At 40.2% G+C, this 15,729-nt stretch overlaps 1 protein-coding gene across 9 annotated transcripts in view; it reads right to left on the bottom strand.

Annotated features, from left to right (window-relative positions):
* Window positions 1-15,729, bottom strand: part of jmjd1cb (jumonji domain containing 1Cb) — a 412,655-nt gene that overhangs the window by 49,093 nt on the left and 347,833 nt on the right. For all 9 annotated transcript variants that reach the window (XM_068052437.1, XM_068052431.1, XM_068052430.1 and 6 more), the window contains 4 exons: window positions 13,962-14,145; window positions 12,309-13,861; window positions 6,335-6,507; window positions 2,863-5,054 (listed from right to left, as the gene is read on the bottom strand). In XM_068052437.1, the coding sequence (XP_067908538.1) occupies window positions 2,863-5,054; window positions 6,335-6,507; window positions 12,309-13,861; window positions 13,962-14,145 (4,102 nt within the window). The remainder of the gene's footprint in view (window positions 1-2,862; window positions 5,055-6,334; window positions 6,508-12,308; window positions 13,862-13,961; window positions 14,146-15,729) is intronic.

Below are 15,729 nucleotides of genomic sequence, written 5' to 3'. Positions count from 1 at the left end.
AAATACTAAGAGATCTTTAATCCACAAGTTAAAAACAAATACTACAGTTTTCTCGAAGAAAGGCATTGTGGGGCCATGTATTGCAGCAGGAGAACACAGTCTTGTGCCCCAATTCTCCAATATCACCTTGGGGAAACACAGAGCATAGGCAGAGATACTAATCCATTTGAAAGAAAGGGGAAAAGAAAAATCACAAGGGTCCATCACTCCATGTGCTCTCTCGGATTTCTTAGCAGTCAGTTGTGGAGCAGTACTGGTAAAGCTCTTGGTGTTGGTTTTTCAATATGTTCTCTCAGCAAGAAAGGACTACGCGCAAGGTAGAAAGGCTAAACTAGACAAACTTCTCCCTCCAACTAGCAAGTGCACAAAAACAATGTTCTTGAAGAGGGAAAAACCTGAGAAAAGAAAATGTAAAGCACAGGCAGAAGAATTCACATCTGTTCTTTGCAGAAAATCTCTTTATATAAATTACTGGATCACTATAACTTTTATAAATACTTAGCACCACCACAAATGTTGACTGCAAAAAACAAATCAGAGTTCAATTGCTATATATAGTAAGCAATTTCAAATCTAAATACATTAATTTCCGAGATAGTTACTAGAAATTGATAAAGGGGAATAGCAAGAGAGATTAGGCGCTGAATTTTACCAGTCCCTCGATGCCGTGGGTCGCGGTGGGGTGGGGGGGGGGCGATAAAATTCTGCGGGGAGAGGTCCCCCTTGACCCCGACGTCGAGAAGGGCCCGCTGCATATTACCAACGTCAGCGGCACCTTGCTGCGGTGCCCCCCCTCCCCCGCCTCTTGGCAGCGGGACCTTCATCTAAATATTTAATTTAACCTTAAACAGATGTAAATTAACTTACCTGCTGGCAGCGGCCGTCCCACGCCAATTTTATGTCCGGCGCTCACACCTCATGTGCCTTCGGAACCTGGTGGGGAGGCGGGAGTAAAATTTTCAGGGCAGGGGGGTGGAGGAGCGGGAAAACATTTTTTATTGGCTGTGGAGATGCAGGGAAGGGGTTGACGGGCAGAGAGTGCAAAGTTTGGGGTTTAAAGGTCGGGAATGTCAAAAATGTTTTTTTGGGGGGGGGGGGGAAAAGAGTGAAATACATTTATTGTGTGAACATGGGGGGGGGGGTGGAAGTAGTGCTTTTATGTTCAATTTAATGTTTTTATTGACATTTAAAGTGCTGCTCCCTTTAAAATTTTAAATCAGCTATCAGAGTTTGAAGCCCTTTAAAAATTGCGCCGGCGCCTGAGCAGTGGTGGCCGCCCCCTCTACATCATAGGGGGCGGCCACTCTATTTAAATCAGCCCCCGTGCAGAATATCGCGGGGGGCTGTGCAGTGGCACTTCCATGTCGAAAGACTGCCAAGTTCTAATTAAATCCAGCCCTAGGTTTCTCCAGTTCTTCTGAGCTTCCAAGCTTAGAGGCTTTCTTGCTAATCTTGCAGTCAAAAAACACATGTCATACTTACAAAACATTACAGCTAACTAATCTCCAAGACTAGCAGAATTCCTCAGAAACTCTGCATCAGATATTTGTGTTTGTTTGGCCTGTAAATCGCCAAGGAACCAATGGACATATCTGTTCCATCCCTTTTGGGACTCTACAATCAACTAACTGCATTGTCTAACAGCAATTTTGAAGGATCCGCTTGTCAATTCCAATTCTCAATTGTTTGGTGTTGCTTCCAGCAATCACCTGTTAAATTATATAGTTATGTTTGGGTATCATTTACTTTTATGACACGTAGACAATGAAACCAGTAGCAACCATCAGACATTAAGTGGAATAAATTAGTTATGATCTGGGCAGAGTTCTCACTGAAAACATTCATTTTTCTATAACTCTTAAGAGAAGGTGATTCAAGCAGAATACACAGATCCCAGATCGATCCGTCGATCTCAGAGTTATCGGATCTCAGATGAGGCTGTGGCGGGGATGCTACTATTAACGTTGGTATCTGTAGCCAGAGTTCCCACTCCTAATCACTATTTCATAACTCGCACTAGAAAAGCAGGTTCTGTGATGCAACCCAATGAAGGAGCATGTCAGCGCACATGGCAGAAGCTCAGACATAAATAATGGCCATTTAAAGTACTAAAAGGTAACAAGTACACTGTAATCTCGCAAGGCGCCAATGTCTTCAGGAGAGAAAAACACTAACTGAAGTAATAAGCTACAAAATACAAAGCTGATGACCTCACATTCATCTCATTTCATTATTTTCCCTTCACCTGACTCAAACAAGTTTTTTTCAAATTGAAGATAATCACACTATATAGGGTAAGGTTACCCAAATCAATAAACCTGATATTATGTGGGCTGACTGCAGGGAAATGACAGTTTGCAAATTGCAAACTGTCATAAAAAGCACTAATATCTTTCAGCAAGGGTCCCGCCAATCCTATCTGATTTGCCCTGCATGTGACCCTAGTCCCACACAATACAGCTGATGCCCAACATCCTCAGGGAATGTAAGGATAGGTAAGAAATACTGCCTTGTCAGTGTAAACTGCATCATAAGAACAAATTAAAACTAAAAGATTAACACATCCCTCAAATGCTTAATTGTATGTCAATACTATACTACAGTACTATGTCAACATCGCACTTAACAACTAATTGCAAGCAGACAGTTCAATCCATCTTTATGGACACTGTGTACAGACTGTTGCACCCATATAGACTTTCAAAAGTGAGGAATCCCATGCAATGTTATACATTTAAACTTCAAGGGAAAATGATCAAACTCATTTGCTCCCATATATTTCACCTACACTTTTATATTTTTAAATTATAAATATAAATCAAACATTAGTTACACATTTTAATGGAAATCTACTGTACTTACTGCTCTGAAGTTTAATTTTATTTTTCTCCTTTTCTTTTGTATTCCTGTATAAAGTACCATTAGGTTTTACTTCCTCCTCTTCTCTCTCAGTATCAGCCTTTCGCTTCTGCAAGTCATTTTGCCTCTTTTTGTAAGTTGGCTTAGGTTGACGTTTGACCCTGTGCTCAGATTTATTTTCACTTTCATCTGAAGCATCACTTTCAGATCCAGATTCATAAATTCTTTTTGTTCCTCTTCTCGTTTTTCTTTCCTCCTGTGTGGTTTTCTCTTCCTCAGATTGACCTGTTTTGTCTACATCATTGGATGTGGAAGCTAATGGATGAACTGCAATTAGCTTCTTTGCATCTTTCCCTGTGGTTTCTGTATTTTCCATTTTATTTGTATTTTTGTCTTCTTCAGAGTGTCTAGTTAACCAGGCTTTTTTAAGTTTTGTGTGATAACTAGGTTGGTTGGATTGAGTAATTTGGCCATTGGTGACAGAATTTGCTTTATAGGATACATCTGTTGTTCCAGTATTATTAGGAGAAAGAGATGCTGCATGTTTTTCACTTTGAATGCTTGCAGACTCATTGTTATTAGCAGTAGTGCTTACAGAATGAGCCATAGCCAGTGCTGCCTTGTGCTTCTTCAGCTGGTAGTAATCAGTTATATTCGAGACTCCTGTGTTATTCTGTGTAGTGCTTCCTGTTCTCACGGCAGCTGTTGAGAAAACTGCAGTGGATGTGGTGGTAATAATTTTGCATTCCTGTATCTCTGTTCTGAAATGAGTTGAAGTTTTGGAAATAACATGGCCTGCTACACTGTTAGTGACTGTGGTGTAAGAGGAACCATAGGTTATATTTGTTTCATTGCCACTTAAAATTTTAGTTGCTGGGACTGCAGAAACTGAGGGGTCAGTCCTGCTATTGCACAAAGAGTTAGTAGCAACCACAGATTTTGAATTGTTGTCCAGAAGGAAAGCTTTAAAGTTTTTTTCATGCTCTGCACCTGTAGTGTCCAAGTTCACGTTAGGCAAACTGGTTCTCCACACTTCTTTGACTTTTGATGCTTTGAGGTCATCTATTGGATTTGATTGCATTAACAACCTTTCTCTTCCAGAGTTCTTTGAGTTGATTTGAATTTCTACTTTATTTTCTTGCTTAGCAATGGAAGGTGGTCTTACAATAACAGATGCTGGGGCAACTTTGTTGTTGTTGTTCTCGATGTGGTATGCTGGCTTACCAAGACTTCCTACACCAGTTCTCCAGATGTCAATTGAGGCAACTGCAGGATTATGCATGCAAATTTTTCCATCAGCCCTTGGTTCTGGCAGTAAAGTTGGAGGTTTTTGGAGTTCAGAAAGCTTAGCAGCATTCACAGGCTGTATTGGAGTTAGAGTTGGTGGGGATAGATTGCGATAATTACCTTCTTTACGCTCTGTAATGTGATGAGATGGCGGCTGGTAAACTGGAGCCCTATGTAAAGAAGGCATACCTCTCAGAGGATTTGATGGTGAAATTGATATATGTTCCCTGGTTCTCCTGTGGTCAATATTATTTGAGTTTGTAGCCTGAGATGTCACTTGGTTGGAAAATTGTTCCGTAATTTTGCCAACTAACCCTTCACCCTCAGGATGACGTTTAATAAGCGGAGGTGGTTTAGATAGGGTCTTGTTATATGAAAGGAGAGTAGGTGTTGAAGGATTTGTTTTCTCAGAATAAGGATGTACTGTGTCTTTAGACAGATATATTCTAGGTGGCTCATTTACAACACTGTTTGACAAAGTAGTAAAATAGTTGCTCTGGGGCATAGAATGAGGTACTGAATTCTTTGATGTATAAAGTTCTATTGCACAATGCTCTGCTTCTCTATCTTGTTTTATGCTCTGGGATTTTGGGCCATCAGCAGGCAAAGATGGTATTCTAGAATAGGCGTCTTTCACAACTTCATTTGTCTTGATTGCAGAAGCAAAACGAGCAACTTCAATGCTCTCCTGCAGAATCCGACGTCTTTCTTCATTGTATTTATTGTAACTGTCACTTTGTTCCTGGGGTGATCTTTTCTCCTTACTCTGACATAAGGCAGTGCTCGTAAACCCTCGAGCCAGCTGACTTTCCAGTCCATGTAAATGTCTATCATGGTTAAATTCAAGCTTCATCTGAGCAGCAGTAACAGAATGTTTCGAATCAACTAACGTTTTCTTGTCAATTTCTCTGTTCAAAAAAACAAAAGAATCAGTTTAAAAATTATGCATGATTTCCAGAAGGAAATCTTCATATATCATGGAGACAAATTGCCACAACCATTTCTCTTCAAACATCTGTTTCAGAATATTGGAAAGCACAATATTTTCACTGCACAACACAAACTTACTGTATTTTTTAGTGCACCGATACTAAAATTCAATTGTGAATGAGTCCATGTGAGAACAACTTATTTTCCACCACGCTGCATACAGAACTTGTACTTCTACCGCATTTGCAGACACAGCATTTGCTAGAATGTTTAATTAGAAATAAAGAACTTGCATTTATATAGCACCTTTCATGATTCCAGGACTCCACAAGCACGTCACAGCCAATGAAGTACTTTTGAAGCGTAGACACTGGTGTAATGTAGGAAACACGACAGCTAATTTGCACACAAGGTTCCACAAACAACAGTGAGATAATGACCAGATAATCTGTTTTATCTAGGAAAAATTATTTTTAAGAATCCATTGATACTTAGAGCCTGTGGAGATACTGGCCTAGATTTTGCAGTAGGAATTACTGTTAGGCTATCAGCACTCACCATTATTAAGGAGTAAATCGGCCAGCCAACTTCAGCCCCACAGATGTGCAGTTAGACACAGCAATCAGGAAGTTGCTGTCCGAGCTGGGTACTTCCCTACTAGTACCAATTGGACACGTCAGAAAAAGAGGTTTGTCCATTCCAGCATAATTGAATTTTTATCAGGATGCTAAGTCTTAATTACTGCCAAATAATCTCTCTGGCACTGAAAATTTAATTTTAAAAGTATGGAGTTTCATTCCTTCAGATTTTAATTATTGCTTTAGATTTTCAAGAATTTAAATAACATTTTTTAAACTAGTTCTTTGTTTTTTTGTCTCTCTCTCTCTCTCAATTCCATCTTTATTTCCCTTTGTTTATTTTGCCCTCTGTACACAATTTGGCATTGAATTAAATATTCTAACTTACACTTCCTGGTTTCGACAGTGTCTCTCAGTGTGGATTTTTCAATCTAATTGGTTAAGGAGACAAGCTGCTGCTTGCCAAGTCCCAGATCTCCTGTAGATGATGCCACACTGGTTTTGATCTCTAATTACAGCAGGTTGCAGTGCAAAAGCCCACAGAAAGTCGAACTGCAAGTGTAATGAATGGCTAGTTCCATCTGTTCACTGCTGACAGCCCAATCCAGGCCATTATTTTACCCTCCTCTTTAGCACTACTCCCAAAATGTTTCAATAGTGTTACAGAAAGGAATGCTTACTCTTTCTGATGATCTATAGTTGCCTTTGACAAAGGTGGGCTAGAATGTGAGGCCAATTTCAAGGGTCGATGAGGTTCAGCACTGGCAGGGCGTACAGGGATGTGGCTTAATAACCCCAGACTGTCAGCTGAGGTCACAGTGGTGTGCTGAGGTAGCCAAGGACTGGATGCATTCTGTTACAAAAACACAGATGGTTATACAAATAAATGTTACATTCTCTGAAGTTGACTGCGCAACCTCTGAATGCAATTATTTGGTCACATGCAAATATAATTTGTTTTTCACACAGTTACAGCAACAGTACAGCTAAAATATATTTAACATCAAAATAATGCAAGAAATGCACAAAATATGTATCCTGAAAAACAATTCCATTTAGTAACCCAGTTATTAATAGTCTTATCCCAGCTGTTTTTAAGCATTGAAATATTCACAACTGTACAACGATTTGCTGCATCTATTAGATACCTCTAATCTCTGCCAAAGCCAGTAATGTAATTAGGAAAGAAAAAAAAATTAACACCAATTTTCCAACGAATTAGGAGCAGAAATAGGCCACTCGGCACTTCGAGCCTGCTCCGCCATTCAATAAGATCATGGATGAACAGATTAATCCACATTTCCAGCTACCCCCGATAACCTTCCACCCCCTTGCTTATCAAGAATCTATCTACCTCTGCCTTAAAAATATTCAAAGACTCTGCTTCCATCGCCTTTTGAGGAAGAAAATTCCAAAGACTCAAGATCCTGAGAAAAAAATTCTCCTCATCTCGGTCTTAAATGGGCGACCCATTATTTTTAAATAGTGACCCCCTAGTTCCAGATTCTCCCACAAGGGGAAACATCCTTTCCACATCCACCCTGTCAAGACCCCACAGGATCTTGGATGTTTCAATCAAGTCGCTTCTTACTCTTCTAAATTCCAACGGATACAAGCCTAGCCCGTCCAATCTTTCCTCATAAGACAGCCCTCCCATTCCAGGTATTAGTCCAGTAAACCTTCTCTGTAGCTGCCTCCAACGCATTTACATTCTTCCTTAAATAAGGAGACCAGTACTGTACACAGTACTCCAAATGTGATCTCAGCAATGCCCTTTATAGCTGAAGCATAACCTCCCTACTTTTGCACTGAATTCTCCTCGTGATGAACGATAACATTCTATTAGCTTTCCTAATTATGTGCTATACCTGCATATTAGAAACATAGAAAATAGGAGCAGGAGTAGGCCATTCGGCTCTTCTCCGCCATTCAAAAAAGATCATGGCTAATTGTCTAATTCAGTACCCTGTGCCCGCTTTCTCCCTGTATCCCTTTGGCATTAAGAAACATATCTATCTTCTTCTTGAATATATTTAATGGCTTGGCCTCCACTGCCTTCTGCGGTAGAGAATTCCACAGGTTCACCACCCTCTGATTGAAATAATTTCTCCTCATCTCAGTCCTAAATGGCATACCTCACATACTGAGACTGTGACCCCTGGTTCTGGACTCCCCAGCCATCGGGAACATCCTCCCTGCATCTAGTCTTGTTAGAATTTTATAGATTTCTATGAGATCCCCTCTCATTCTTCTAAACTCTAGTGAATTTAGGCCTAGTTGACCCAATCTCTCCTCATACGTCAATCCTGCCATCTCAGGAATCAGCCTAGTAAACCTTCTTTGCATTCCCTCCATGACAAGAACATCCTTCCTCAGATAAGGAGACAAAAGCTGCACACAAGACTCCAGATGTGGTCTCACCAAGCCTTGTATAACTGCAGTAAGACATCCTTATTCCTGTACTCAAATCCTCTTGCATTGAAGGCCAACATACCATTCACCTTCCTAACTGCTTGCTACACCTGAATGCTTGCTTTCAGCAACAGATGTACGAGGACACCCAGGTCTTGTTGCACCTCCCCCTTTCTCAATCTATCACCACTCAGGTAATAATCTTCCTTTCTGTTTTTACAACCAAAGTGGATAACCTCACATTTATCTACATTACACTGCATCTGCCATGCATTGCCCAAATCACTTTGGAGCTTCTTTGCATCCTCCTCACAGCTCACAGTCCCCCCCAGCTTTGTGTTGTCTGCAAACTTGGAAATGTTACATTTAGTTCCCTCACCCAAGCCATGAATATATTGTGAATAGCTGGGGCCCAAGCACTGATCCCTGTAGTACCCACTAGTCACTGCCTGCCACCCGGAAAAAGACCCATTTATTGCTACTCTGTTTCCTATCTGTCAACCAATTCTCAATCCATGCCAGTATATTACCCCCAATCCCATGTGCTTTAATTTTGCACACTAACCTCTAATGTGGGACCTTATCAAAAGCCTTCTGAAAATCCAAATACACCACATCCACTGGTTCTCCCGGATCTATTCTAGTTACATCTTCAAAGAAATCCAGATGACTTGTCAAGCATGACTCCCCCCTCATAAACCCATGCTGACTTTGTCCAATCCCGTTTATGCTTTTCAGGTGTTCTGCTATCACACCCTTTATAATAGACTCTAGCATTTTCCCCACTACTGATATAAGGCTAACTGGTCTGTAATTCCCTGTTTTTTTTCTCCCTCCTTTTTTAAATAGTGGGGTTACATTTGCCACCCTCCAATCTGTAGGAACTGCTCCAGAGTCTACAGAATTTGGGAAGATGACCACCAATGCATCCACTATTTCCAGGGCGACTTCCTTTAGTCGTCTGGGATGTAGATTATCAGGCCCTGGGGATTTGTCAGCCTTTAACCCCATTAATTTCGCTTTCACTATCTATTTACTAATACCGATTTCCTTCAGTTCCTCCCTCTCATTCCCTCTCTTGGTTCCCTAACATTTATGAGAGGTTATTTGTGTCCTCTTTCGTGAAGACAGAACCAAAGTATGTGTTTAATTTTTCTGTCATTGCTTTGTTCCCTATTATAATTTCCCTTGTTTCTGACTGTAAGGGACCTAAATTTGTCTTCGCTAATCTTTTTCTCTTCACATATTTATAGAAGCTTTTACAGTCAGTTTTTATGTTCCCTGCAAGTTTATTCTCATACTCTATCTTCCCCCACTTAATCAATCTCTTTGTCCTCCTTTGCTGAATTCTAAACTGCTCCCAGTCCTCAAACTTGCTGCTTTTTCTGGCAATTTTACATTTAATACTACCCCTAATTTCTTCTGTAAGCCACGGCTGAGCCACCTTTCCGGTTTTATTTTTGCGCCAGACAGGAATGAATAATTGTTGTAATTCATACACACGTTCTTTAAATATTATCCATTGCCTATCCACTGTCAACTCTTTTAGTAAAGTTCCCCAAGCTACCATAGCCAACTCGTACCTCATACCTTCGTAGTTTCCTTTATTTAGATTCAGGACCCTAGTTTCGGATTCAACTACTTCCCTCTGCATCTTAATGAAGAATTCTATCATGCTATGGTCGCCCCTCCCCAAAGGACCCTGCACAACAAGATTGTTAATTAATCCTTTCTCATTGCACAATACCCAGTCTAGGATAGCCTGTTCTCTAGTTGGTTCCTCAACGTATTGGTCTAAAAAACCTTCACAAACACACTTCAGGAAACCCTCCTCCACAGTATTACTAATTTGGTTTGACCAATCTATATGTAGATTAAAGTCACCCATGATTACAGTTGTACCCTTATTGCATGCGTCTCTAATTTCCTGTTTAATGCCATCCCTTACATCTCCACTACTGTTTGTGGGCCTATCGACAACCCCTACCAATGTTTTCTGCCCCTTGGTGTTTCTTAGCTCCACCCATACAGATTCCACATCATGATTTTCCAAGCCAATATTCTTCCTCACTATTGCATCGATTTCCTCCTTTAGTAACAATGCTACCCCAACTTCTTTCCCTTTTTGCCTGCCCTCCCTAAATATTGAATACCCCTGGCTGTTCAGTTCCCATCCTTGGTCACCCTGCAGCCATGTCTCCATAATTGCAACTATATTATAACAGTTTATATCCATTTGTGCTGTTAATCCATCTACCTTATTGCGAATGCTCCTCGCATTAAGACACAATGCCTTTAGACTTTTGTCTTTTTAACATTGTTAGTCATCTTAGCTTTATTTTGCACTATGGCCCCATTTGTTTCCTGCCCTTGTTTTCTCTGCCTTCCACTTTTGCTTCTGACCTTTCTGTCTTTCATTTCTATCCTTCTGCGATTCATGCACTAGGACACGCAGATCCCTCTGCATCTCAGAGCTCTGCAATCTACCATTTAGATAATATGCTTCTTTGTTATTCTTCCTACCAAAGTAGGCAGTTTCCAACTTTCCCACATTATACTCCATTTGCCAGGTCCTTTTCCCACTCACTTAACCTATCTAACTCCCTTTATAGCTCCCTTATGTCCTCTTCACAAGTTACTTTCTTACCTATCTTTGCGTCATCAGAAAATTTAGCAACCATACCTTCAGTCCCTTCATCTAAGTCATTTATATAAATTGTAAAAAATTGAGGCCCCAGCACAGATCCCTGTGGCACACCACTCGTTACATCGTGCCAACCAGAAAATAACCCATTTATGCCTACTCTCTATTTCCTGTTAGCTAGCTAATCTTCTATCCATGCCAACATGTTATGCCCTATGCCATGAGCTTTTGTTTTCTGCAATAACCTTTCATGTGGCACCTTATCAAATGCCTTCTGGAAATTTAAGTACAATACATCCACCAGTTCCCCTTTATCCACAGCACAAGTCCCTCAAAGAACTCCAGTAAATTGGTTTAACATGATTTCCTTTCCACAAAACCACATTGACTCTGCCTGATTGTCTTGATTTTTTCTAAATGCCCTGCTAAAACTTCTTTAATAATAGTTTCTAACATTTTCCCTAAGACAGATGTTAAGCTAACTGGCCTGTAGTTTCTTGCTTTCTGTCTCCCTCCCTTTTTGAAGAAAGGAGTTACATTCACTATTTTCCAATCTAACAGAATGTTCCCCGAATCTAGGGAATTTTGGAAAATTAAAACTAACGCATCAACTATCTCACAAGCCACTTCTTTTAACACCCTAGGATGAAGTCCACCAGCAAGAAGCAATGGTTTTCATGAACCTAAATGGTAAATATGAACATAAAAAAACAAAAAATTATCTACTGGCCCATCTGGACTGCCTCCACTTCATTTTTAATGCAGATAAAAATTAACAAAGAAAAAAGCGAAAACATTTTAAGGGTATTTGCTGTCAAAATTATTTGACTCCTTTAGAATCACCATTGCCTCTGGCCATAAAGGAGGGCAGATATTCTGCTCCCAGTCCTGTATTGTTCTGAATTGGCTCCCAGGAGTTGCACAATGCTCCCTCTGATTTGTTCTCATCCTCTGGGAGCTGCAACTAAGTTCAGAAACTTGACAAGACTGCCAAGATCAAAATTATGCCCACTCCAGGGAATGGTACTATGGGGCTTAAATGAGCTGTACCACCTCATGAAAAAGTGCCTATTTTTCCCAAAAGCATATCCATAACCATTTGTCCCAGTTATACATTAATTCATTATGAAAGCAAGATCTGGTCTAAATTTCTACCTGATTGATAAAAAAAAATGAGATATGAACTGCTAAAAGTTTAAAAAATGTTTTTAAAAATTTGGCAACCTTTCTATTGCAATGTGGTTGACTCTTAATTGTCCTCTGAAATGGCCTAGCATGCCACTCAGTTCAAGAGGAATTAGGGATGGGCAACAAATGCTGGCCTGCCAGCAATACCCACATCCCATGAAAGAGTAAAAAAAAACTTGACAAACAGAAAATATTAAAATTGTGGGGGGTTTCTTTAAGATCTACTTCTCTTCATTGGTACTAGTTCATCTCAACAGCAGACTAAATATTTTTATTTGAGCAACTTAAAAAATTAATTTGCAATAGATTATATCCACCAAGGTTGAATACTGCTTCTTAATTAACATTAAAATGAGATTACAAACTCACAAGTCCTCACAGTTGCACCATAGAAAACATAAAGAACATACCCTCCTCAAAGAAGCTTCAGCATTCAGACGGTTTTCAGGATGGACCCACTTAGATGACGTCATGCTCAGACCTGGAGGCAGATGACTGCCATTTGGATACTGCCAGATTATAGGATAGAGTCCAAGCTGGCTATAAGCAGATGGATGGGTCTGGCCAAGGAGCTGAGGTGCCTGCTGCTGTAAAAACTGCTGCTGGTGGTGTGCCAGTGTTAAGGGGTTTAAATTTCTTACATGTACAGAATCTAAATGCCCACAGACCAAAGATGCTGATGGAACTCCCGGTAACACTGCAGGAAGGTGGTGGGAAGAGTGAACAGAATGGGGTGGGGCACAGCTGAGAACATGAGCATTATTTGTGGCAGACATCCGTGGTGAACCAGAAAGATGATGCGATCCTGCTCTTAGAGCTGGATGAGAACTATTTGTGGTCAAGCAAGTTGAATGCGATGAGTTATGAAGGGGATGAAGATGCGGGCGCAAATAAGGAGACAAAGGTTTAGCTCCTGTGTCAGGTCCAATCAAGGCTGGATCTCTATAAACTGTAAAATGTTCATTCTTATCAACAATTAAAGGGCTTTTTGCAGTTTCCACTACTGTCCTTGTACCCACATGTTGGAAGCTGGATCTTGATTCATTTTTACACCTTGAAGTTGGTTTGGTGACAGAAGCAGTTGGGCTGCATGGATAAAAGATTTTCGGCTTCAGCATATCAGGTGAAGTATTTGTTTTACTTAGTTTATTGATTTTATTGGGAGCATGAGCAGAAGCAGTGGATTGTAGTCCTGAGGCATTAAATGCTTTTTCCTTCTTTGATCTATTACTGGTTTCATTAACAGTTGAGAATGCATTAACTTGAGATTTGACTTTAATGGCAATTTTGTTGTTCAGATGCAGATCTGCCTCTGATTTGCGAATATCTGATGTGAGGTTGTTTAGAACCGATTGCATTGGATTGATAAAGTTAATTTCCAGGTTCTCAGATGCAAGACTGTTCGAATGGATGTTGACACCTTTATGAACCAGATTGTCTGATAAAGTTCCATTACTGACATCAGATACAGATTTCTGTACAGATGATTTTTGCATGGTATCTGGTGAAAGTTTCGAGGACACAGATTCACTAGTGGTTTTCACTTCTACAATGCACCCTCGAGCCACTTCTTGTAATTTTATAGTCTGTTGATGACCAAACTCTGTCCTTAGGAGGTCAATTTTCTTGTCAATTGGTTCAGGCCTCTGTGATTCATTGTCCTTCTTAACCTCCTGCATATCATCATAGGAAGGTGAGTTGTCAACTGCCATTTGTTCCCCTGTCCCTGTGTTGTTCTGGGACTTGCCTTCATCTTTATTGTCATCTGAAGTGTTTTTCAGTTCCGTTTCTGAACTTTGCTCAGAGGAAGAATCCAAGATGACTTTATTAATAGAAGTTTCAGACTCACTGCTCTCAGTATCTGAGTTATCTGCTTTCAGTCTTTCTAAAGTCACTTGCTTTTCACTCTCTTCTGGCTTTCTCCTTTTATTAACAGACTGCTTTTTTTTGTTCTTTGAAGATTCTGTATGAAAAATATGGGTTATATTATTCCCAGCAGCTATATTTTGCAAATACTCAATGTGAAAACAAACAACAAAAATAAAATGTGATGTTATTTTTACCTTCTTTTACAGGATTCTCAGATTTATCCTCTTTTATCTTATCTTCCTCCGGGATACTGCTATCAGATTCTTTCCTTTTGTTTGATCGGATGATCCGTTGCTGCTGTTGATTCTGCTTTCCTGGTGTAGTCTGGGAATTCATCATTGGTCGTGGACTATTGGCTTGTGCACGTGTATAATGACCCTGCACATGATCACATAACACTACTTATATTTTGCATGAAAACTGCTGAAATAACTTTTCTTTTAAAGGTTTCAATAAACTTTATTACATCTAAAATCAGAATGTGCTTAATATTTTAGTGGAAAAATGTGATTGGTAACCAACGGAAACATTTCCTCCTTCTACATTTTATTTCATCATATTCCAGCCAAATATAGTGAATGATTTACAGGTGTGATGCTACTGATGTCCAAGAATTCAAATTATATGATGAGAGAAACTGGATTCAAGAAAGAAGGCCAGAAAGATTATTCAGGAGGTTACTGTAATGAACAGATATCATGCTTTGGCTGACTGCAATTTCAGACAATACAAATAAAAAGGTTGGCAATGAGCCAGAGAAAAGATGCGAGATAAAGAAGCAGAATGAGACACTTTGGAAGGCAGACAAAATGGATTTGTGGCTAGGAAATGTCCAAAGACAACACTCTCAGGACGGCGAGACATTTACCAGGAGCTAGAGCGTTCAGAGGGAGGAAAAAGTTAGAAAGATGTCTTGTGAACTAGTAGTCAGCCAGTGGTGATAATCCAAGTACGGGTCAACACCATGGGGAATAACCTTCTAGTGCAACTCAGAACACATATGCAAAATCATTTCAAAATTTAATGGCAGGGATCATAAAGCAACGTTCTTGGGCGTGCCTCCAGTGTTTGATAATGACAAGTTGATTAGGGAAAATAGATGATGTAAACAAATAGCATACAAACTGGTTTAACAATATGATGCCTTCTCCCAATATAAAAGCGTTTGGTTCAGGAAATACAGTCAAGAACAGCAAGAAATTCAGACCATCGAAAACCACAAACTAGATTGGGGGAGGGATATTGAAAGGCAGGTAAGCAACAACAACAGCAGCAGAATTGTAACCTCTGGCCCGGCATATCCCCCACGAAGTTTCAGTGGGGGAGCATTTTGGAAGCAGTGACCATAATTCCATAAGTTTTAAGGTACTTGTGGATAAGAGTAGTCCTCGGGTGAAGGTGCTAAATTGGGGGAAGGCTAATTATAACAATATTAGGCAGGAAGTGAAGAATTTAGATTGGGGGCGGCTGGTTGAGGGTAAATCAACATCTGACATGTGGGAGTCTTTCAAACATCAGCTGATTAGAATCCAGGACCAGCATGTTCCTGTGAGGAAGAAAGGCAAGTTTCGGGAAGCTTGGATAACACGGGATATTGTGAGCCTAGTCAAAAAGAAAAAGGAAGCATTTGTAAAGGCTGGAAGGCTAGGAACAGATGAAGCACTTGAGGAATATAAAGACAGTAGGAAGGAACTTAAGCAAGGAGTTAGGAGGGCTAAAAGGGGACATGAAAAGTCATTGGCAAACAGGATTAAGGAAAATCCCAAGGCTTTTTATACATATATAAAGAGCAAGAGGGTAACCAGAAAAAGGGTTGGCCCACTCAAGGACAGAGATGGGAATCTATGTGTGGAGCCAGAGGAAATGGGCGAGGTGCTAAATGAGTACTTTGCATCAGTATTCACCAAGGAGAAGGACTTGGTGGATGATGAGCCTAGGGAAGGGAGTGCAGATAGTCTCAGT

This window comes from Heterodontus francisci, chromosome 20 (assembly GCF_036365525.1).
Source record: "Heterodontus francisci isolate sHetFra1 chromosome 20, sHetFra1.hap1, whole genome shotgun sequence".
Lineage (NCBI taxonomy): Eukaryota > Metazoa > Chordata > Chondrichthyes > Heterodontiformes > Heterodontidae > Heterodontus > Heterodontus francisci.
Note: the sequence above shows the minus strand (reverse complement) of the source record. Positions and strands in the feature narration are given on the sequence as shown.